The sequence below is a fragment of the Microtus pennsylvanicus genome, chromosome 2, assembly GCF_037038515.1.
Source record: "Microtus pennsylvanicus isolate mMicPen1 chromosome 2, mMicPen1.hap1, whole genome shotgun sequence".
NCBI lineage: Eukaryota > Metazoa > Chordata > Mammalia > Rodentia > Cricetidae > Microtus > Microtus pennsylvanicus.
This window is the reverse complement of record NC_134580.1, coordinates 94,067,520-94,092,577: the sequence shown is the minus strand read 5'-3', so window position 1 is coordinate 94,092,577 and position 25,058 is coordinate 94,067,520. Positions and strand designations below refer to the sequence as shown.

General features: G+C 44.3%; 1 protein-coding gene and 1 pseudogene across 6 annotated transcripts in view; both read right to left on the bottom strand.

The window, feature by feature from the left end:
- Cdin1 (CDAN1 interacting nuclease 1) overlaps positions 1–25,058 on the bottom strand; it is a 240,042-nt gene that overhangs the window by 46,240 nt on the left and 168,744 nt on the right. The window contains exon 11 of one of the 6 annotated variants that reach the window (XM_075961759.1): positions 17,506–17,617. The exons of the other annotated variants lie outside the window; for them this stretch is intronic. Coding sequence (XP_075817874.1) covers positions 17,599–17,617 — 19 coding nt within the window. The 3' untranslated portion in view covers positions 17,506–17,598. Of the gene's footprint in view, positions 1–17,505; positions 17,618–25,058 lie in introns of those variants that run through there. 6 annotated transcript variants of the gene reach the window in all.
- LOC142845022 (ribosomal protein eL22-like 1 pseudogene) lies at positions 939–1,417 on the bottom strand (annotated as a pseudogene).

The window sequence follows — 25,058 nt, the reverse complement described above, 5'->3', positions numbered from 1 at the left end:
GTGCACAAACCCCAACCCAGACAAAGCACCTTTGAAAGACTTGTAGTTGGAAATACTACAGTGGCAAAAGCCTCCATTATGCACCTTCATGTTGATTAGATTCACTACTCAAAATTCTAAATGCAGTAGCCAAAACAAGAACCTGTAAGAGTTCAGAGGGCAGATTTTCTCAAGTTCTATCTTGACTTTCTAAGTGGTTATCACACTCTGATTAAGTTTATTAAAATGTTTCCATATTTATTTATTAAAGGACTAGGCAGCATTAGTTTAAGAAAATGGTTTGCACTCTCAATTCACTTGTGTGCTTGTGTGTGTGTGTGTATGTGTGTGTCCCTTTTTCTGGAAAACTGTATATGCCGTTTCTTACCCAAAGAAACGAAAGCCATGCTGGGAAACTGAGGTACTGGTGTAGTCAGTGTGGGTTACACTGTAGCCGCTTGCTTTCTCTGTGTTCTGGGGAACATGGGAAAGTGGGCGCTTCCCTTACTCAAACTAAATAACTAACTAGGTGGCAAATACAATTTTTTTTTCTTCCAGACACGAGAAAATGGCATTTGCCAAGTGCTTTGCAGAAGTCCTTAGGTGACACAGACATGCTGTGTTTGGGAGGACGATGGAACTAGAGAAGCTGAGAGCCCCAAAGACTGACAGGAAACAACGGAGGGAGGACAGAGTGGTGCTGATGGCTTGCTTATCCGGGGCCCAGGGGAGCCCTGGGAGGTGCTGTGATCCCACTGCCCTACGGACCCTATTACATTGATAAGTCTTCCAATTGAGTCAGATGAAAACAAAGCTTTGCAAGCTGCATCTCAATTTCTAGAATGAGATCTGAAATTTTATTCTTACTGAGGTTGCTTAAATGCAGCCAATCTGACAAGACTGCTAAGCAATACTAAAATAAATTTTAGCATGAATGTATCTTGAAATGGATCCAGGTATTTCTTTTTTTTTTTTTTTTTTTTTTTGTTTTTAAGAGTGCAATGGTTTTTATTTGCCGAAAAAGTCCAATTTTAGTTTTTCTTTAAAGCATACAAAGGCCATCTAATCTTCAGACTCTGAGCCATCTTCATCCTGACTAATCTGGAAATAGCGAAGTTCGTAGGTCTCCTTGTCAGATGCAACCACACGAAGCCAGTCACGGAGATTATTCTTCTTAAGGTATTTTTTTGTAAGATATTTCAGATACCTTTTAGAGAACTGTTTCTCAGAAACAACTGTGATTTTATTCTTCAAGCGTTCAATGTGAACAACATTTCCAAGATTTCCAGTTTTCCCATTGACTTTAACCTTCTCCCGGAGAAACTGTTCGAAGTTTCCAGAATCAAAAATTCCATCTTCCACCGGATGAGTGAGGTCCAAATGGAACCTCCAGGTCGACTTCTTAGGCTTCTTGTCTTTCGGCGCCATATTGTCCCGCGGCCGTGGGAAGGCCAGGTATTTCTTTGAGATACCATCACCTCCCTTTCGTGAGCATCAGCCACAGACACACCTCCAGATTCTGTAAATTGGTTTTTGGTTAGGCATTTGAAACCACCTAAGGCTATAGTAATTTTTATCTGTCATTAATAGCCTTTAAAAGTTTTCAAAATCATACATGATTTATATTTTGTTCAAATTTATGATTACCATTATAGTTATCTCCTTAATCATGGGGTGAGAGTTTGTTTTTCAGGTAAAGGGAAAACATACTGGTTAGTTCAATTTCACAACTCCAAGTGCCATAATTTAAAAAATTGTGTCCCCCTCCCAAAATGTGCATTCAAATATTTTCTGAATTTCCTTATCAATAATATAATGTACCTAGTGCTTGATTTTTTTTTTTTTGCTCTGATTCCTATATACTGGGAAGTAAAGAAAAGCAAAAGGATTCATGACATTTCTGAGACGATGGGGATGAATCCTTAAGCAGCAGAGCAGACTAAGTTCCCAGACCAGTGACATCCAGCTAGGTGTACTAGGAGAACATCTCAACTTCATTAACATCAGTTAACAAAGCTGACTTGGGGGTGTTTGTATATCCACTATAATCTTTAGCATGCTGGGTGTAATCAGGTGGGGGGTATTCAATGGGAAAAGTGAGTAACTGCCCAAATTACACAGCAGACACCCCAGACTCTTAAAAGGTAAAAATATGGAAGGGAAGGACACTTGCCCTGGAATGGAGAAAAGGGTTTCCTGTGCCTGGATCATTTTTCAAAGTATAGTACATTTATTAATGCAAATGCAAATGTGGGTGAAGGAAGTACAAAATCCTAGCTACAGCCTAGGATGTAAGCGCGGAAGAAGGGAGAATCATGAACATGACTCAGAGAGACACTGGTGGGGTGGAGGCAGGGAAGGGAGGAGTCTCGGGAGTCAAGAGTGTGATTAACACTGCCCACTGCCACCGTGGATGACAAGGATCCAGACAGTTAACTAGGGGCGGGGGAGGGCTGCTGATACTCAGGGAAGGAGGAGGGACAAAGACTGAGGATATCTGGTTACCAAGAAGCCAGACTGGAGAGAGAACAGAGCAGGTAGGAGCAGGTTGTCCTCCGTGTCCACGCAGACGAGCAGAAGGGTAGAAGGTCAAAAAAATGTGACAGCGACGGAGTGAAAACAGGAGCTGCCACTGTGAGAGGACACACATGACCAGCCCAGTGGATGATGAAAGAAAATGAAAATTCTTAGGGTTTACGGACCTAGGGTGATTTCAGAAACAATTATTTAAATAAAAAAGACAAATTATATTCTTAATAGACAGAGTTAGAAAGATATCAGAAATGTGACCCCATCCATAACAGTTTTTTACTATGGCAACAGTGTTTTATATTCATAGGACGGAGAACTGGAATGTATCTAACGGAATAAAAAGTTATCTTAAAAATACGTGTTTTCAGCTTTGTTGCCTTAAACTCTCATTAACAACCGACCTCACGTTATGGATATGGGTGCTTACTGTAATATTCCCATTTGTCTCATTCTCATTTTTTGCTCATGAACACTGACAACATTTAACTATGATTGATCTTAACTGAGTAAGGGAGGACTCTTAAAACACTGACCACGGCTCTGGAAATGTCTGGCTACCATTGTGAGCCGTGGGGTTCAGTCATCTTCTTGGTGTGGTGGTGTCAGACTAACAAGACGTAACAAATAGTGAGGCAAATTAAACTTTGGGCCAGCGCCCTCTCACTTACAATAAATCTTGGGCTCAAGAATTATGGCTTCACGACTAGTTCATTCTACAAGAAAGTATTCGAGCTCCCGGGGGTTTCTTAGCTTCCAATTAGTTATCTGCACAAGGTAACAGGAACAGTGTTTCCATGGGTCACCGGAGAGCTAGTTTTCAAAGTGGTGATGTGAGAAAAGTCCCCAGACCAACCGCCAGCTGTGGCTGTGAGCAGCAGCTCCTCTTTGCGCTGTGGTGAGTATGCGGATGCACTGTATTTGGACGGTCCTGTGCACCTGCCCTCACCTGGCTTCGACACATGACTCCGCTCTCTAGGTTACTAAATCACATGCTCCCTGAATGTCAGTCACCCGAAATGAAACATGTCTGTGCTTCCGATGACAGACTGAAGCTTGGGGGCTCCAAGTGTGTGCATTTGCCTTTGAGTTAACCAGAAGGTTCAGCTGAATGTGGTGGTGCATGCTTGTAATCCCAGTACGTGGTGGATTGAACAGGAGAATCGAAAGATTCAGGCCATCTTGGGCTACACAGGGAGACCCAGTCTCAGCAAACAAACAAATCACAACAAAAGCAAGCCAAGTCAAGCAAAATAGGACAAAAGCGGAAGAGCATCAGATGGATTTCTGAATTTGTTGTCACTCTCAGGGCCTCTTCTGACCACTGCTATATAATTTTATTACAGGGGAAGCCAAGTGTTTGTGATTAACCTGTGGGTATTTTCTCCAGCTGACTTAACAGCCTAGAACGTCCTCTAATAATAAGTCTAATCATTCACCCCATTGTCAGAAATACGCAGAAATAAGAGCCACAGAATTCAATCTGCACAGAAGAACTAAACCTTCAGAGAGGAGCTCGCCCGGCACCTGAGATCAGCCCATAGCTCATTCACAACGATAGCCCTTTCTCTGTGGCCCCATTGAGTGAGATACTGCTTGAGTTAACAGCACTCGGTGGTTTTACTTGGGTAAAGAAAGTCACACAGAGACACAGACAAAAGGACACACACACACACACACACACACATGAAATCAGCAGGGGAATTTTCTCCAAAGTATTGCCCACAGGGAATTCCAGCAAGATTCCCCATGTGCAACAATTATGTTTACAGCACTGAAGGAAAAATTAGCAAAGAGGAGGACAGTTGCCTAGCACATAGGGAAACTAAGAAGAGGGGGATTTGTTTACCAAAAAGAGCTAAAGGGGGAGGTGAGATAATTCAACATATATGCATTATTTAAGATAAGACCAACCCCCATCCCTTTAAAGAAATCTATGAGAAGGAGGAGAGAGTTTGTCCTCCTAATGAGATCAACTGTTTTTCCTTGATGTAAAGCAAGTGTACTAAGGACAATGGGAAAAATCTGAGCGGACACATCCTTAAGTAAACAAAGACGCTAAGTTTTCTGTATTCCTTCTGTGTAAACTGCATTCTAGCCTTAGAGTAAGGGTCTTAAAACTGTTTCAAGCAAAAGCCTTTTGCTGGATTCCAATGCCTTTTCCCCCTTTTTAAATAAAGAACTGACTTGAGCGGCTAGTCGTCTTCACTAGACACCACCCTCATGGCCACCGCTGGCCCTGGCTCCGCCTCTGCCTCTCCGCCATCCAGGAAGCCCCCCACACTCTGGCAGGCACTTTGCATAGTTTATCACAAATCTTTCCTCTAACCGCATGAGAGTTATTTTGAATCCATTTACAAATTCCAACTTCTATTTCCCAAGTGTTCACTATATGCTCATGTGCACCGTGGCTCAGAAGCAGCCCCTCGCGCTGTTAGGTCTGGGCTCTGTTTAAACAAGTGCCGCTAGTTTCATCATGCAATCATTTAAAAATAATGAACACTTTGGGGCTTAGTAAATGAAAAAGGCTGTCACTGACTGGAAGAAAGGCGCATTTTCCTTGTGACAAAGTCCTTCCATATTAGTCCCCTTGCCTATTTGAATTTATCTCAGACTTTTAGGAGAGAATTAGGAATCTGTCTCAGACTTTTAGGAGAGAATTAAGAATCTGAAAATCACACATAGGAACTTGAAAAAAAATCTTTTAAATAGCATTAAAAAGAAAAAATCTCCCCCATTCCCAACATATGTTTTTACACAAATCTGCATGCTCCAATTAATCTGCCCAACTGCTGGAGTGCGGCCGGACGCCTTAATCATCTTTACAAGCACAATGTACAATTTGTAGTCTGATTTCTACCGAGAAAAAGTGCACCTAATTTTGGCTAGACCTATTTTAGAAAATTAGAATTTAACCATAGCTTCATACAGCCTTAAAAAGACAAACTGTTTGCAGCTGCTCACAGGTCAGCAGCACTGTGATGGTCTGAGGACTGGAGGAGACACTCTACAGCACTGTCTCACCACACGGCACAGAAGACACGGACCCAGGGAGACACGGACCCAGGGAGACCCTCTGCAGCACTGCACAACACAGAAGACACGGACCCAGGGAGACACGGACCCAGGGAGACCCTCTGCAGCACTGCACGGCACAGAAGACACAGGGATGAGTAAAATTCATCTCACCCTAACAACCATCATTGGGAAAGGAGGGAGGAGTGGAGAGGTCCTGGGATGAACTGACGCTATGACACGCTTTTCCGGTCACCAGCCTGGCTGGGAGGCCTCTTTCTTTCTCCAGTGTAATAAATTAATGTGCAGTACAATGCCATGTGTGGAACAAGGCACATTTCATTTCCTTTTTCAATCCCTTGGCTCAAGAGAATAGTCTTCTGGGAAACAGCAATTGTATTTATTGTTATTTGATGATGAAATGTCACCTGAGTGAAATACCTGTATAATAATTTCTTTCATTCAATAAAGCTATCAGTGGTTTGGGCTGCGTTCACTCCTGCCATTTGTGCTTTAGTGCCCGCCAACATCACCAAAGAGAAAAAACCTGCGTGTGCTGGTGTTAGTTCATATTGGTGCCCATCCTCACCCCACTTCTCTCTTAAAAAAGTTCTTTGCAGTCTAAAATGTCATAAAACCCTCAAGATCCAGAATGTCATTACCATTGTACAGCCTGGTACAGAAAATCATTTTACATGAGAGCAAAGTGATGTGTTATTAGCTAGAGAACCAAGATTTATGAGGACTGAGTTAATGGCATTAATATGCAATTATACCCACTGTCTGGTAAACTGTAAACACCTTTGCTGCATCTTCTTGCTAATCTAAGGGAAGGGTCCCCAGCTACCTGGAGCTCTGACATCTTCTTGGGGTTGACTTTGGCCACACCACTGGAACGTTACAGTGATATTTAGGATTTTATCATAATTTTGCATATAAATTACAGAAAGTAACAATCACCTTGACTTTAGAGTATTTTTTTCCTTATTCCTGCAGATAACTGGATATACCCTTGACAAGCTAGGGCCAGTAATTACTGGTCGCATGGGAGAAGACAGCCTCTTCTTCCTTAATTAGCCTGGTTACAATACAGGACTACTACTGGGGGAGGAATCCCATTTGAAGGGAAAACTACGTTCTGGTCAAGACTATCTCTGGCTGATACACACTTAAAATATTTTCCCCTGTGGGGAAAACCTCCAGAGACATAAGAAATTATTATTCTGAGGAACAGGGCTCTAACCTGCGCTGAGGCCATAGCCTGGATTTGTTGCCAGTTCCTCCAGTAACTGAGAATTTCATAAGGGATCGGGGTACATGCACCTCTGTGCTCCAGGTGCCAAGCATGGGACCTGACAGAGTGGGGAGTTCCATGCATGCTGGTGGATGAATGTCAAACTTATGAGTTTATTCCACGCTTGACACTGAATTCATGAAACTACAGCCTTGTCCAACAAGCTCCATCCCTGCACCCTGGCACCGCAGCTCTGGTCTCTGCACTCTGTGCTCAAAGGTAGAGGTAGCATAGCTTCTATCTGAACCTTTACAGCAGACACAAATATCTGTGGTAGATTTCTCACTACTGTGTTATTTTTAAATGAGCAATAAAGGTCCTATGGGAAGGAACAAAGTCAAGGTGCACAGTTGGTGGTTTGGACATGGGACCTGGTGAAGTCCAGTAAAGAAAGCACAGGAGGACTGGGAGAAATCTCCAGGCTTGACCCTGACATTATTGCCTGTGTGATCTTGGCTGGGTTGCAGGGACTCTTTGGGCCCTCTTCTTCAGCTGTGAGTGTGAAGGGTGCAACCTTAGATGATCGCAAAGACTTTGTATTCAAAAATTTTATTATTGTTCTCATTTTTATAAGCAAGTATGAGTACTACTGTATAATTTCCAAATAAGAGGGAGTCTAAAAAATATAGTTTCTCTAACGATTCAAAAGGAATAGCTTGAATTCTCCATAAGCAACAGCCTGAATTCCCCATTGTTACGTGTGGTTAAAACCAATGGGACACATGTGTCGACCTTATCAGATTAGATAATTCCTTCCTATTTCAATCCCCGGTGCAAATGAAACATTCCAGAAACATGCGGCTAATCTCTACTATCAGGCTACACCTAAAGTCTGCATATCATTGGGGATAACATCCTTGGAAGCCTGTGCTGGAGAAAGACCCTGAGCTTTCTGAAACCACAGGGAAAGTTTTACATATGTGCAGCTATACAGGAGAAAGTTCATGGCTTTAATTAATATTTAATTCAAAATTTTAGGAACCTTAGCCTAAATCATGGTCTAATGTCATTAATTGCTGCGCAATGCCCTTGGAGTCAGACTTAGATTAGATGCCCAGCTCAGCCATTTACTGACTCCCTGACCTTGTGGCGGTGTCAGCTCTCTTATGATTACAGTAAAAATAATAACATCTACTCTATAGCACAGCTGTAAGGCTTACTTAGAGCTATCCCTGGAATTAATGAATATAAAGTATGCTGGTCCAGAACTTGTCTCATAAAAGTACTTAATAAGCAACAAACACATTTTATGTTTTTAGCTAATAAGCTTAATCACGACTTCTTTAATTTATCTAAGTCTGCAATGATACCCACTTCTGGCCATCAAAACGGCCTTTGATGGTGGAGAAAAACCCCTCTCCAAAGCTTCAGAGAGAAGGCCAGAGTGTAGGTTTGTGCCCAGTAGGATCCTGAGCATATTGATGAAATTGCACGGTAAGTGACTGCAGTTATTGGTTTAACTATGCTTCACAGTTTGGGTTTACACAGCGTTTCCCAGCTCATCCTGCTGAGCCATTGGGGATGTCTAAGTCGAGCATCTACTGCCGCGAATAAGAGACTGAGACTGAACAGGAACACTGGGCTGAGTGAGGCGATTTTATAGGTCTCGTCTAATTCAGAGATTCTTTATTGTTCTTCACAAGTGAAGCAGAGGGAAACTCTCATTAAACGGCTCTGACACCTGGGCCAGGATACAGCTCAGCAAGGGTGCTTACTTGCCTCGTGAGAATGCTCTGAAATCTACTCATAGACCCAAAGTCACAGGCCCAGCATACAGGGCTCCCCCCAACACACACACACACACACACACACACACACACACACACACACACACACACGCACGCCCAGCATGGCACACAGGGCTTCCTCCACATAGGCCCCAGAAAGGCACAAAGGGCTCTCCGGTGTCTCCCATACATAGGCTCAGCATAGCACATAGGGCTCTCCTGTTTCTCCACACACAGAGGCCCCCAACATGGGACTCAGGGCTCTCTTGTCTCTCCCCACATACAAGCTCCAGCATGGCACACAGGGCCCCCTCACACACCTAGGCCCAGTACGGCACACACGACTCTCTTGTATCTCCCCATACAAGGCCCCAGCAAGGCACACAGGCCCCCCTTTAACTGAAAATAGAATTTTTCCCCTCACATAATGTATCTCAAGAAGAGTTTCCTTCCCTCTACTTCTAATTCTGCCCCACCTCCCTCCCATCCAGATCCACTTCTGCCTCTCATTAAAAAACAAACAGGCTTCTAAGGGACAATAATAAAATAAATACAATAAGAGAAAACAAAAACTAACACACTAGAATTGGACCAAAAAAAAAAATGGGAAAAGAGATCAAGAAAAGGCACAAGAAACAGAGACCCACTTGTTCACACACTTCAGGAATCCCGTAAAAACACTTAACCGGAGCCATGATATGTATGCAGAGGATCTGGTGCAGAACCAGCGCTTGCTGCTGCTCTGGTCTCTCTGAGTTCAGAGGAGCTTTGATCATGCTGATTTAGAGGACTTGTTTTCTTGGTGTCCTCCATCCCCTCTTGGTCTTACACTGTTTCTGCCTCCTTTTCCACAGTGTTCCCTGAACCCCGAGGCGAGGGATTTGATGGAGACATCTCATTTAGGGCTGAGTATTCTAAGGTCTGTCAATTTCTGCATGACACTTGTTCCCATCTGCTGCAGGAGGAAGCTTCTCTGACGGTGGCTGAGCAGGGCACTATCTATATGAGTGTCGCAGAATGCCACTAAGGAGTCATTTTATTGCTGATTTTCTTGTTTGTTCAGAGCAGTAGTATTTGGCTTTTCCGTCAGTCCCTAGTCTACCTGGTCACCCAAGCAGTGTTGGGTATGGTTTCCATCTCCTAGAGTGAGTCAAATCAGATATTGGTTGGTTACGCCCATAAGCTTTGTCCACCACTGCTCTAGCCTGTCTTACAGGGAAGATACCATTGTAGAACAAAGGGTCTGCATCTCTCCTTTGGTAGTGTGCAGAGTGCCTTTCTCTCTCTCTCTCTGACAGGGTTTCTCTGTGATATTGTTTAAATTTGGGCTTATTTATTTACTCATTTATTCATTCATCTATATATTTAAGGCAGGCTTTCTCTATGTGATAGCCCTGGTTGTTCTGGAACTCTCTTTGTAGACCAGGCTGGCCTTGAACTCACAGAGACTCACCTGCCTCAGCCTCCTGAGTGCTGCGATTAAAGGTATGTACCACCCCCCCCAGCTAAATCTGATTTTATAACGGAATATCTTATTTTCTCCATCTATGATGATTTACAGTTTTGCAAGATACAGTAGACTGGGCTGGCTGGCATCTATAGTCTCTTTGAGTCTGTAGACCATTTATCCAGCCTCTTCTTGCTTTGGAGTCTCCATTGTGAAGGCAGATGCTATTTCTTTTTTAAAGATTTATTTATTTATTATGTATAGTGTTCTGCCTGCAGGCTAGAAGAAGGCACCAGATCTCATTACAGATGGTTGTGAGATACCATGTGGGTGCTGGGATTTGAATCCAGGGCCTCTGGAAGAGCAGCTAGTGCTCTTAATCCTTGAGCTATCTCTCCAGTCCTCAGATGCTATTCTACTGAGTCTACCTTTCTATGTTACTTAATCTTTTCCCCTTGCAGCCTGTAATATTCTATGTGTTCTGTACACTTAATGTTTTGATTATTATGTGACAGGGAGAGTTTCTTCTCTGGTCTAGTCCATTTGGTATTTTGCATGCATCTTGTACCTTGATAGGTTTCTCCTTTTTTAGGTTAGGGAAATTTTCTTCTATGAGTGTTTTAAAAATATTTTCTGTGCTTTTGACCTGGGATTTTCTTTTTCCTCTATTCCTATTATTCTTAGATTTTGTCAACTCATAATGTCCCAGATTTTTCTTTTTGTTTCATTTATCAATTTTTTTGACTGAGGTATCCAGTTAGTCTTGTGTTATGTCTCCAATGCCTAAGATTCTCCTTTCTGTTTCTTGTATTCTATTGGTGAGATTTGTCTCTGAGGTTCCTGTTCAAATCCCTAAATTTTTCATTTCCAGATTTCCCTCAATTTGGGTTTTCTTTATTGATTCTCTTTCAACCTTCAAGTCTTGAATGGTTTAATTCTCTTCCTTTCACTGTTTGCTTATATTTTCGTAGATTTTTTTTTAAAGAAGGGTTTATTATCCATTTAGCTTTAAGGATCTCTGCCATGTTCACAAAAGCTATTTTAAGAATTTTGTTATGTGTTTCAGCTATGCTATAATACTAGGATCCTGCTGTGGTAGGGTTGCTGGGGTCTAGTGGAGACACGGTATCCTGGCTGTTACTTATTGTATTTTTATGCAGCATTAGGTATCTGCGTGTGGGAAGATGAAGATTGTAACTCTAGGTGCTGATATCTGGTCTTGTCTTTTCGGTAGGGTAGGTGTTTTGTTTCTTGGTTTTTGTTACGCTCTCTGTTTTTTCAGAGAGTGCAGTGGTTGTGTGACGCCTGGTAAGAAACTTTTCTGAGATCCTTAGGTGTGGCCACTGCAGGCTCCAGGTATAATGTTTCCCTAGGTGTTGGAATCTGATGCTTAGGAATGGGATGAGCTAGGAGGGGGTCCATAGGAAGGAGAAAGCAGATGTAAGCTTGGAGGGGCATATCCGTGTGACCCACTGGTCATGGGGGCCTGGGGAACAGGAGGCCGCGACAGGTGTTCTGCTATAAAGCTGGGGATCAAATTAGGGGTTGGTTTTGGAGGAGCTAAGGGGGAGGGGAAGAACTTCAGTACCTGCTGGCCTGGATGGAGGGACTTGAAGGTTTTCAGGAAGTTCTTGCTGGGATTGGGGGAGCTGTATAAAGCATTGAATTAGGGGAGGGAAATTTAGAGGGGAAGATCTGTGTGGTTGACTGGAGATGGGGCAGAGAGGAAGGAGAAGCTATTACACAGCTGGGGATTAGACTTGGGGATTGGATTTAGATGAGCACAGTGAGAAATGACGACCTACACTTGGTGTACCTGCTTCCCTGGCCAGAGGGGCCTGCGGGTTCTCAGGGAATGGAATAGGTGCTGCAGTGTGCAGGAAACTGAGACCCATTCTCTATTTGGAATGATTCTAAGCATGAATAATGATGGAGGGTTCCAGATCAAACACAGACAACTCACTTGAGGGGAGGGAGAAACCTGCTGGTTCTCCAGAGGACTGCAACCTACACAGAGCTGGCTAACACACTCAGGGAACTTGTCTGTCCCACTGGGCCATTTTCAGATGACCAGATCCAGACTACCTGAGGTACCAGGTGAGCTGGTTGTTTCCCAAACCTTCATGCACCCTTTCCTCCAACATCTTTGCCGAAGAGGCTACAACTGTGAAGTTCAATAAACACGGGTGCTTACTTGAACTCAGGTCCAACAGGCCCCAGAATTTCTGGTTCTTTCCCCATCACATCAACGGTTCCACTAAACCAATGACAGGCACCTATCAAAGGACAGGTTGGGGAGACAAAGGACATCTCTCTAGGCCTCAGGCACGGTTTGATTTAGTCGGTCTGTGAGAGCTTAGTAATCTACGTTTGAAGCAGCTGCTTCCATTAATTCTGAGGTGTAGCCACTGTGGAGAAGCAATGAGCTGGTTCACTAGGCCCCAGCCTATGGAAAAGACTCTAGGGGGAGAGAGAGGAAGCTGGCACCAGGCAGAGGCTGGGCTGTGCGATGGCTTTGGTGAAGTAGCACACGAGGCAGAGAGGAAGGCAGGCACTCATTCCTGCTGGAGAAGCACCCAGAAGTCAGACAGCAAGAGGCCCCTCCTTTGGGGACCTCTAATCATTTGTTCCTGATTTCTCCCTGGCCTTGTGTTGAGACGGGCCCTGACGCAGCAAGTGGTGGCACACGGCCACATGGCAGACATGCCAAACTGAAATACAGAAATCGATCGTAAAATGACAACATATGCTGTGCTTGGTTCTCCATCACGTCTAACTTCGTGCAAGTGGATCGAAGGCAAAAATAAGACAAATAGTAAAATTTAATTACTTTCCCCCCAATTTTCCTTGGCCCCCATAACTCTGTTTTTAATTATAGCTTCATGACTTTTACCTGAATTCCTCAAGTGCAAATACTTTCTTTTAAAAGTTACTCTCATCATATCTTTAGCACGATGCAGAAAAGGAATCTTAAATATTTATTTCAGCATTTTGTATTTTTATTGGTTTTGTAAACCACTGAAATTGTAGGGTGTACTTAGAGTGAGTGGGTTCCATATGCAGTAAATCAACTGGAGAACAGACTAGTGAGTTCACAAAGTGAATCACGACAGCTAAAAATACAACTTCCTCCACTCCCACCCAGAAAAACCTGCCAACATCCAGACAACTACGGAATTGCATGCTAGAGAGATGTGGACGATCGTCCAAGATAAATACATACAAATTAAACCGGAGAACCTCAAGGTGCTATTGATTAATGCTAAGAAGCACTTCACAATCAAGTCTCATATCCTGCTTCCCTGGGATAAATACAAGGGGAGTAATGAAACAATTGCTGAGAATATGAAGGAAGGGAGCTGCATTAAAGTATTTTAAAGGTAACACAGCAAGAAAAGCTGTTGGCAGAGCGTGAAACACAGCAGCCACAATGAAAAGGAGTCTGAAGTCCACGCACCATCATGAGAGAGCAGATCTCCCTGGTCTGTCTCCACTGTCTTCGGCTGCCTCCCAGGTTTATGTCCTTCACATTTTCCTAACTTCTTGGAGTCTCCCCCGAGACATCCCTTGGAGGTCTATCTGCTCAGAGCGTCCTAAGAGCAGCGAGGAGAAGCAAAGGAGAGCCTGACTTGGAAGCTATATCTGGAAATTTATACAGAAGGATGTTGGGGGCTTAGAGTCAATCTAAGCCAGGCTCGTGTTAAGTTGGTATTTGGTATGCAGAATCATATTTCTGAGTAGGCAGAACAATGCAATTCTCCACAAGGCATGAACACATTCTACTATTAATTAATTAAAACAGACTTTTTAAAAAAGATCTTATTTATTTTTATGTGTATGGGTGTTTTGCCTACATGTATGTAGGTGAACCACAAGCATGCCTGATGCCTAAAGAGGGCAGAAGAGGGAGTCGGATCCCTTGAAACTGAAGTTACACATGATTGTGAGTCGCCGTGTAGATGCTGGGAATTGAACCCAGGTCCTCTTTGATTGCTGAGCCATGTCTCCATGCCCCACCCAAGCTTTTCTGAGAAGTCTAATTCCAGTGCTAACTCCCTCATACAGTTATTATCCATCAGAACTACCAACCATTTTTACAGACAGAAGCACTGTCTACAAGGGAGTCTGGTACCCAACAGCCACACATTCAATGTCTGAAAACCGATGCGCTGTCAGCTAAGAGCGTGTGGTCTTGAGGGCTGGCGAGCTGGCAACGCTGAAACTGAAAATAGGCTTCTGAAAAGGGGGAGGGCAAGATTGGCTACTGGACTGCTGCTTTCAGATCTAAAAATCAATCAGGAGTAACTCTGAAAGGGTGTGTCCAGAACAGAATGACTGTAAGGAGGCTATGATGTTATTGGTAGTTGCTAAGCTATAGAACTGAGAAAATTACTAAAATATTATACATCTCCCTGATACTTGTTTGTGTGTACGTGTGTATTCATGTGTAAGCAGGTGTGTGTGGAAGTGGAAGTCAGAATTTGACATTGAATATGTTTCTCAGTTGGTCCCACTCCCTTTTAGTTAAAAGTTCAGTATAAAGCCTAGGTCCTCACCAGGCAGACATCTGATCATTGAGCCATAGAGCTATATCCCTTCCATTTTGCGGAGTGGGGTTGGGGGATAGGGTTTCACACAGTAGCTCTGGCTAGCTTGGAACTTTCTGTGTAAACAGGCTGGCATTGAACTCATAGAGATCTATCTGTCTTTGCCTCCTTAGTGCTAGAATTAAAGGTGTTTGCTATCACACATAGCTCTTCCACCTCAGTGTCTAAGACAGGGTCTCTCACTGGCCTGAAGTCCACCATTTGGCTAGTTTGGCTGACCAGATTACTCCAGGATGCTACCACATCCTGTCTTTTACATGGCTTCTGGGATTCAAACTTGAGTCCTCATATTTTGTGACAACCACCTAACCTACTGTGCCATCCACTCCCTTCCTTGGGACTCAGCTCAGCCATCATTACAGGATGCCTTTATTCTCTTCACATGTAGGGCTCGGTCGATGGGACTGACTGATCTATCAAATACATATTCAGTAAACTGAACACTACTACAAACATGTCTTATCAACAAGATAATGATGATCTCTGCTGGTGAGTATTTTTTCCTGGTAAATATCAAATTCAGAATAATTTTTAAAAATATTATAATGTCAAGATGAAAAATGTGGCATCCAAAATATTGAGACAAAATGATAAAAATATCATTTCAGGCAGTAGTTTTTGAAATTCTAAGTTTACGAATGTAACAGAAAATTTAAAAATTACCCCTAAACGAACATGAATTGGCAAAGAAGCCTCCCTCATGTTTCAGAAAAGTTTCAAAATGCTCTAAGATTTTGATGTCATTTAAATGAGGAAGAAAAGAGAGAGAGAGAGATCACTATGTTGGAGTGACTGACAACTACTTTTAATATCATTAAAATGAGCTCAATTTATCTTCCCTTTATTCAGGGAAAGAATTACTTCTCCTGAAGGGTCTCTGCTGCATCCTGCCCCCCCCCCCCCCATTTTGGGCCAGGATTCTAGAAATGTCACATGAGAAAGCTTATTAACGGACTACCTGCACAACAGAAAGAGACAAAGCAACCATAGGAGAGACATCCTTCAAAGTAAGGAATAGTTTCATCTTGAAGGCTACAATGAGTGCATGATTAAAGATAAAAACCCTGTTCCAGCCATCCATGGCTGAAGATAAGAACTTGGAGAAGTAAAGCAGAAACTTGGTTGTTTCCAGAGGGCACTGCTATCTCTGCTCCCAAGGTAGGTCTCCAGAGATGACCACAAAATAAATGAAAGAACAGGCGGTCCAAACCCCATTTCGGAGTCTGGTCCTTTTCCAAAGACCGGTCTGTCATTAACACCTCGAGTCCGTCCCATAGACACCAAAGGGCCATAGACGTCCCCGGAAGATGCTCAACCAGAGAGGCAAGGCTGGTGTGCCTTGCAAGTCACAGGCTTGGCCAGTCTCCTAAGGAGAACAGCAAAGACTGAATTTGAAGATGCGCTTTTAGAAAGCTAGCATTTTATGTCATTAGAAGCTTAGGGTTAATTCCTTAAGAGTTAAGGCAGATATTCTGAGTAAGTGAAATAACGTTGAAAGTACTATCTAAGCCACACACTTGGAGGAATAGAAAGAAATAAAATTTCTCAGGGTAGTTGTAGCTCTTTCCACAAGTGAATGAACAACTACATAAAAGGAATACGTAACTGTAGATGGAGGTCAAAGGAAAATATTAAACTCTCATTCAAAAGTGAAAAAAACCATATACAATTAAAAAGTAGTTTTCTGCAGATATCAAGCGTATGGATTGGAAAGCAGATAAAATACTTCTTCATGTGTGTTATATTACTGTCCCTACAGAAATGCGGCAGTAGAGGAAACGGCAAAGATGTATGTTCTACGTCTCTGCTCTTGATCCAAGACTCTGGTAGAATAACATCCATCTTTTTGTTTGAAAAATAAAGACGCATCCAAACGCCGGAGTCGAAAGGTTAAGCGCACTCTGTGTGTAGTTGATATGGGTAGGTCTAATCTAACTGTCGCAGGCACTGGTGTCCTGACCTAGGCTTCAGGTTTCCACACGGGTGAGGGCTAACCAAGATGTAGGCTCTAGGCCTTTGACCTTCTGGAGACCCTGTCCCAGCCAGCCCCGAATTCTGCTTAACAGCCGGAGTCCAAATCAGGAACACGTGCTCTTTGCTAGCTCAACACATGGCTTTGAAATTAAAATGCAACAGGATTGAGTGCCTCGGGATATTTTAACAACCAGAGGAGAGATTAGAGCAGATAAAGCTGGGCTTTTGGGTCACTTCTGCTCTTCAGGCTTCTTCCCGCTTCTCTGGACTAGACAAATTTAATTTTATTGTATTTCTTGAGAATTTGCTAGAAAAACAAAAGTTTGGTAAGTTATTTCATGGGTGACTGATCTTGGGGAAATAAGGAACTTGTAGGTTTCTCGGCAACACGTGCCACCTATTAGATAGTTCGCTTTTTCTATTCCGACTGAGCCAAACCAAATTAATTAGAAAGTGGTTTGAATTACAAGCCAAATACAATGAGAAGTAATAAAAACAGAAAATGACACTTAGGTCATCAATAATATTCTTGAGATAATTTGGCATTGATTTTCTTGCTGTGTAAGACAAAGAGCTTTACAAGTTGTCAAGGGGCAGTTTAACCCCAGCCATCAGCAGTAACTGCGAGAATCTGGGCCCCAGACTTAGATAAGGAGTAGATTTACTTCCTTTTTGCTTCTTTGGTTTTTCTAGAAATCGGTGCTTGAACTGCGAGCTGTCCCCGTAGAGCACATGGTAGTCAGCCCACGTGTCACAAATCTTGCATGGGCCAAGCTCAGAATGATTCTTCAACAAAATCTCAAATCAACGCTGACTCAGACTCTGAGAAACCCACCAGCACCTAGCACCTTCTTTTAATAACAAGGAAAAACCACACAATGTGACAGCTCTTCCAGGAAAGGCTTTTTTGGAAATTGAAGTTAAATTATTGGTCTAATTTCTATTCAAATGCCTGGGGTCTGTGAATCAATACTCTGCATTCTCTTCAGACGTGCACAGGACAAACTCGCGGTGCCAACTCTGCCTTCAATAGTTCAAGTTCAATCTGAAAACAAATGAAACAACAAACCGGACAAGTGGTGTTTCTGTTTTGAGTCAGGCAGTTTGAGGTTTGTTAGCCCTCGGAAAGAACTGGGTGGAAGACACAAAGAGAGAGACCCCATGTCTGTAGGTGCCTTTGGCGCAGCTGAGCCTGCCTTGTCCTCAGAGCAAACCTGTTGGTGAGCTATGTTTGCTGCAGGCTGGCCCATGATCCACGTGTCCAGGAGAGCATGTCCCCACTTCTTTGTGCTGTGTAGTAACCACCTCTAGCGACAGGTTAGAAGGCAGTTCCCAGTTTAACTCAGTGGGCCTCCATGCCACACTGTGCTTCTGGTGTGGAGAAAGTGACTGCCAGAGGCACCAAGGACAAGAGATGGTAAGGAGTGGAACAGAAAATCGTTTCTCAAGGTTTCTAAACAACCCTGGAACAGCAGCTGAGATTACAGAACCTGGGCAGACGGTTTCCCCCTGGCTGGAGGCCTGAAAGGCTCACCTGCCAAGTGGATTCTGATACCAGGCTTATTATTAACCCCTGTGACACACATCTACAGGTGGCAAAGTCCAAGCTTCTGTCCCAGGTGAACAAGAGTCTGGGGACCTTGCTTCTCGGAACACTCACTTTTCCCTCCTTTCCACTACATCCCATCTAGGGGACACTGGTGTCTGATATACAGGACCGGGAATGGTTCTCCGAGTATACCCATGTCTTTAGCATTTCCATCTTCTGATTTCATTTGCATCACTTGGTCTTTTTCTGCTTGGAATGACTTTATCCCTTCTTTGGAGCTTAGTGATGTCTCCTGGGCTTAGACAGTGCCCCATGTATGTCAGAATGAAATACGCCTGAGTTCAAGATCTAGAGCTGTGCCATCCAACATGGAAGTCATGAGCAGGCTGTATCATTGAAATCCAAACATTACCCCATGCTACAGTCTGTTTCTTGCAATGGCATTACTTTTGGGGTCACAGAGGTTTTTCTTTCCTACCCGAGAAATCAACCCACTGTCTAAAGTTGTGTCTTCCCACCTTCAACTTAATTCTCTTAGAATTTAGTGACCTAGTCACACAGACGTCACTAGGGTGCTCCTAGCACTTAGGGAAATGACTGTTAAGAGCATGAAGCCAGAGGAAGCAGCTTATGGTCCGTCCCTGTATTCCCTCAACGTGCGTTTCCTGGAGCCTGACTGTGCCAGCTCACGGCCAGGCATACCGGTGCCATGGTAGGCAGAACTGACTTGGTTCCTGCTGAGATGAATGTCATCGCTTGTCAGGGTAATTCAAACAAGGCCATGGTGAGAGTACAGCTGACCTGTGGGGCGAGGCTGCTGCCCCAGATCAGAGTAGGTCCTCAGGGAACGAATCACATAAGTAAACCAGGGCCACAACCCTTTATCTGAACTCCATGGGCCAGAAGGCTCTGAGAGTTACACTTATCAGATTTAGAAGTTGAAAAATATTGCATATGACGTCACGTCCACCGTGAACAAAGCACCACCCTGTCACCAAGTGTCCTCATATTTCTAAAGCTAAACAGAGGACTTTTGCACCACGAGACAGTTACATTAAGTTTCTAAGAGGGCCAACATGAGTGCTGCTTGGATTTTGTGGCTACATGTGTTTTGGGGTTTACTTTATTCCAAAGTTGGTTTTCAGAGCCTTGGGGATTTTAGAACTGGAGAAAAATACTATACATTCTACTTTGAAAGCATATGTTGTTAGCAGCATTATTTTAACAGTGCCAAATTTTGGAAAAGAAGAACCAATGGAGGTCTCTAACTCTGTCCCGGAAGTAAGTGCTTTGGAGAGATTTCTTTAAAAGCCGTCGGGGCACAGGTCTGCTGAATTTAGTCATTTGCTGGAGCTCGTCTCTTTACCCCATGCGATCTTTATGGGAGGATCACATATGGAAGCTGGAGCCAGCCGCTGGGCCATGCAGACCTCGCTCAGGCACCACTGCTTTGCAGTGGGGCTAAAAGCAACGGGTCAGTCTCAGTCTAGAACTTTGGCTTGCAGGCCTTGCTGCACATGGGAATCAACTGGGATGGTTTACAAATACGCTCCCAGGTCAGCCCCAAGCTACATGAATTGGAATCTTACAAGGGTCTGATCAGTTTTGGTCAACTTGGCACAAACTGGAGTCACTTACGATGAACCTCAGTTTTGGAATTTTATCTATCAGATTGGCCAATGGGCACGCCTGTGTGACATTTTCTTGATTAATAACTGATAGGGGGTGGGGGCAGGGGAAGCCTATGGTGGGTAGTGTTGCCTCCAGGAAGGTGGTTCTAGGTAATCTGAGAAAACAGGCTAAGTAAGCCAGTAAGCAGCATTCCTTCCTGGTCTCTGCTTCAATTTCTGCTTCTAGGCTCCTGCTTGGGTTCCTGCTCTGACCTCCCTCAGGGATGAACAGTTCCTCCCCAGGCTGGTTTTGGTTAGTGTTTTTATTACAGCAACAGAAAGAGAGCTGAAACAGATCCACTGTTAGCATGCCTGTGTACGGACATGTGCTCATATAACTGCTACTGGTTATCCTTCCCAGTGGGGGCACTAAGAAAAGTCGCATCACCCAGGATGCTATACGGAATGCCCGAGCTTTCAGCTTGCCTTCCACTCTGCCCTCCGTCTGTAAGGAGGTGACTTCCTACCACGACCCACTCATCACAGGCTTCACTTTTTCACACTGTGCTGCCCGACGGTATACCTGGAGATTCCTCCAGCCTGGCTCCTGGACTGAGCTCCCGAGAGGCTGCCTTGTGGAGTGTGGGGCCTTGCGGGGCAGCAGTGGAGCTCTGACACGCAGCAGCTTGAGATGCTCTGCTCGGGCACTTGACAAGAATATGCCTATCAGAATTGGACAGCATCCCTATAGGCCCAAGAGTTAGCCTAGACTGTTAGATATCACCAGGAAGAGACCGTCTCCTGCACGACATTAAGACTGAGTTCTCGCTCTGGCTCTTTGTCCTTTTCTCTGATTTTGACCCCACCCCCAACTCCACTGGTGATTTCCCCACCCTGATCAAACCAGGGTTGTTACTAGAGACCCTGGATCAGCCACAATTCCATCTACTAGCTTCCTCATTTGCCCCTTTCCTTTTACATTTTTTTTTTATAGACAAGTTTTCTCTGTAGCTTTGAAGCCTGTCCTGGAACTAGTTTTGGTAGACCAGGCTGGCCTTGAACTCACAGAGATCCACCTGCCTCTGCCTCCTGAGTGCTGGGATTAAAGGTGTGTGCCACTACTGCCCGACCTCCTTTTACAATTTTAATTTTAGTTAGTGATAATTGTTTTAAAGGCTAATGAACTAAAACTGAGAGAAAATTAGAAAAGGCAACTAAAGCAGGCTGAGTAGGGAAGACAAACATGTGGAAGGGGAGCTAATAGCCAAGGGAAAAGAGATGGAGGTGAGAGGAGATGAGTTTTCTTTGAGATAGGTGACAAGATATTTTCTAACAACCCGAGACGACAGACCTGTAGAGCTGCTCTCTTGAGTCAGACCTAAGGCTGGGCTGGCCTGCAGATGACAGTCACTCTCAGTAAGCATCCTACAGTGTTTGTTTGAGCTTCATGTTTCCTCATTGGCAGAAAGGTGGCAAGAGCGCCTCGCTGTGACAGCTGAACTCTACACTGTGCCCACTGACTGAGCCATTCATCAAGCTAGTCCTGGCTGTGACAGCGTTCTGGTGATTATCAAGAAACAGTGACTTTAAGGAAGGCAGAGCGCCTGCTAGTCAGGTGGGTGTGAGTCATTCAATCAGCTGGCAGATTGAACCACATTTGCAGAGGAGAAGGGCCCATTTCCTGAATGCTGCTTGAGGTCCCAGCCTGCAGGCCTACCCTGCAGCTTCTATAAGGACAGCTTCTATAAGGGGAGCCAGGCTCAAGCCCTCAGCATCATCTACATAACCCAGCGTGTTGGTGTGCTTCTGCAAACTCAGCTCTTAGGAGACTGAGGCAGGAGGATGGCAAGCTTAGGGCCAGAGTAAGCTTCACAGAAAAAACCCTACCTCAAGACAAATATATGTACCCACATAACCTTCTGTTTTTGTGTCTTTGGAGGGCACTGACTGATACACCACCTTGAGAGGTAATAAGGACGACATGCTTACCTGTACTGTTTAGAACATGTGAGGGGACTTCCTATGGCTGCTGTCTCCTGCTGTCCCAGAAGGCTCAGGGATAACCTTTACCTTCAGGCATGCCTCTTTTTCCCTTCCGCTCTCTATGAACCTGTTTTCCTAAGATGCTGGAAACCAGTTCTAATTCACATAATAGATGCATCTAGAACACGACTGAAGCAAGAAGGACAACCTCGGTACTTAGACATGCAGAGCTGGATTCAAAGGTTTTTGTAGAAACTCTTCCATTGAAGAGTCTGGGTTCTTTGACGTTCTCAGATGTCTTCAGTCTTTCCTCTTTGTCCCACAGCCACAGACGAAGCCTGAGTTCTGCCTGCCTGGTTTCCCTGCTCAGCCACACTTTCATGGAGTCAGCAGGACAGAGGCTACAGGTCACACACCACTCTCTCCACAAGGCTCAAGGCACCAAGGAATACTCTCCTTATAGTTTGCACCATGGATCTGGTGGTTCATGCGAAATTTCCCTCTAACCTCTGACTTCCTATGAAATCTGACATCCCTGAGAATGTGCGGTCTTTGGGGAAGCAGGAAGCAATGTCAGGTGATAGGACCACAGCCTCCTATTTGTGCTAGCACAAGACACCCGGAACTGCATCTCCCTCAAGTGATTTCCTGTGGAGAAAGTGAATCAAAGATTCCCAGGAATAGACCTCCCAACCGGTGACTGGCCGTTTGAAATTGCTCCTTGGTATGGGGCAAATTAGAAGCCATTGTTTCCTCATCCTCCTCTTCCAACCTGGGTACCGTGCTTCTACTCTTGCCTCTCATCTCAGCGGGGATGCATGGGATCTGCAGGTCACTGTGCACACAGGCCAATCCCCGCTAGCTGAGGGCATTTCAGGAGAGAGCGAAGTTCTTGTTGCTGAATACTTCCAGGTGGCTTTGCCTCAGTGGTTTGAACAGGTGGGAGCAGGAGGCCCAGCTGCTTCTGTGTCTATACTGTGACTAATACATTTCTAAACACACAACAAACATTTAACTGTGTCAACTTTCAAAACAGCTTTCCCAACTAGAACTCAGCAGATGTGAAGTCACTGTGAGATGCTGTAAAGCCACTTCCACGAAAGGGGAGGAGTCTGCCGCTGGGGGACTACAGTCCTTTCTAACAAGCTGCCAAGGCTGGACCTGGTTAGGCTTAGACTGACTCTCCGATACTCAGGTCATTTCACAGAGAATGTGGATCTCAGACCGACTCCTAAGCTCTAACATGGGAAGGGCCCTGAGTATCACAGGTACAGACCAGTCTTCTGGTACTGGGAAAACTAGAGATTCATGCAGGAAAGAATCAAATTAGACATATAGATGATACACAGAAATCAGCTAAAAAGGAACTTAAACACTACACAAAACCTAAAATTTTAACACTCTTGAGATCTAGATGCAATATATGATGCAAAAGTTAGCTAACATGGGTTTAAAGACTACATAAGACCTAAAACTCTGACCCTCCTAGAGGAAAGCATAGGAGGAGGCCTCTCAAACAATGACTGACACTGGATGGGGCACTGGAAGTGCAGGTAACAAAACCAGAGATGGACAGGGCTGACAGCAAGTTAAAGAGCTTCCTCAACCAGAGGGAGTATCTGCCAGCCAGACACATCTGCTAGACGGCTTCCCTAAGTGTCTCTCAGAGGCTCAGTCACCAGCCTCTGGTGTCTTGGAAGGTGGTGGAACCTTTGAGGGGGGTAGCGCTACTGAAAAGGAAGTTAGGTTAAAGGAGTGTGCCCTTGAAGGGACTAGGAAGCAATCCTTTCCGATCTTGCTGTGCTTCTCAGACACTATGAGGAAATCAGGTTTTCTTGGCCACATGCAGTTGTCATGCATGTTCTAAAAGGCCCCAAATGACAGAACCAAGTAACCATAGTTTGAAACCTATACAACCAAAATAAATCATGTGCCTTATTAAGTTGGCCATTTCAGAGATTCTTCCATAGTAATACAAAGCTGATACATACCTGGCAAGCAATCAATACCAAAAAATATATAGCAACTCCTATAACCTGTCAAAAATCTGCATAACCCAGTAAACAGTAGGGAAGGAGGGGTGTGTGTGTGTGCGTGTGTGTGTGGTGCACACTGTGTGTGTGACTGTTGGGATCTAACTCACTGGCCATGTGATGTTAGGTGAGAGGCCCTCTGACCACTCAGAATCATGCTATGTAGTCTCAGATGGCTTCCAACTTAGGAGCACCATTGCACATGTTCGAGGTGTCTATGGCACAAAACAAAACAAGGAAGTTGATGTGACCTCCCAAGTTCTTTAAACACATGCAGATGGGAAGGGATGGCCCTGGGTGAGCTTTCTCGCTACTCTATGGGGGAGAGGGTACAGTGTGAGGTGATGGCAGGAAGCAATGGAGGCAGTGTTTTGATATGGAGTCTCCGGAAACTGAATGGGTGGGATCTGTTCAGGCGACTTCAACTCCCATAAGGAGCAAGAGGGACAGCACAGTCATTCTAGGGGAACCCATGTTTTTTTTTTTTTTAATGATGTTAACTGGCTACAATCTGAAAGAGTGTGTTCAGAAACACGGAGCAGAACTGGACAGGCAAATGCCTTCTATGAATCATGTTACTGACAATTGCTAGATTATATAACATACACCTTTCCAAAGATATATTAGAGGCCTTAACTAATATCTCCACCCTCTAGAAAAAGGCTTACTGCTCAAGTAAGAATTTTTCTTGGGAATATTCTTGAAAGTTCATGGAACAAGAAATTTTAGAAATGTAGGGTGGCTGGGCAGTGGTGGCGTACACCTTTAGGCAGGCAGGCAGATCTCTGAGTTCAAGGCCCGCCTGGCCAACAGAGTTCCAGGATAGCCAGGACCTTGTCTCAAAACAAAAGAAGAAGAAACAAAGGTAGAGTCGGGTGAGTGAATGGCAGTCATAATTTAGGGAGGCAGTCTTTCTGCTGACAGCGCATCCAAATGGATTCTAATCTTTCAGGGTGTTTTTTGTTTGTTTGTTTCCCCCAAGACCGTTTCTGTGTAGCTTTGAAGCCTATTCTGAAACTAGCTCCTGTAGACCAGGCTGGCCTCGAATTCACAGAGATCCACCTGCTTCTGCCTCCAGAGTGTGTGCTCTACCACTGCCTGGCTTAAACTTTCAAATCCTTTTGAGTATGAGCCTTTAAAACTTCCTTAGTCCTGTGAGGCCTGCTACACACTGGTTGTGAGTGACTTCTGAGGCCGGCCTGGAAACCCAGCAGCATTTACAACACTACTTCTGTGTCCAAAGATCTCCACGCCCACAACTGCTATCAGAGCAATGAAACTTACTAGGGCTACTTGTAACACAAATGAAAA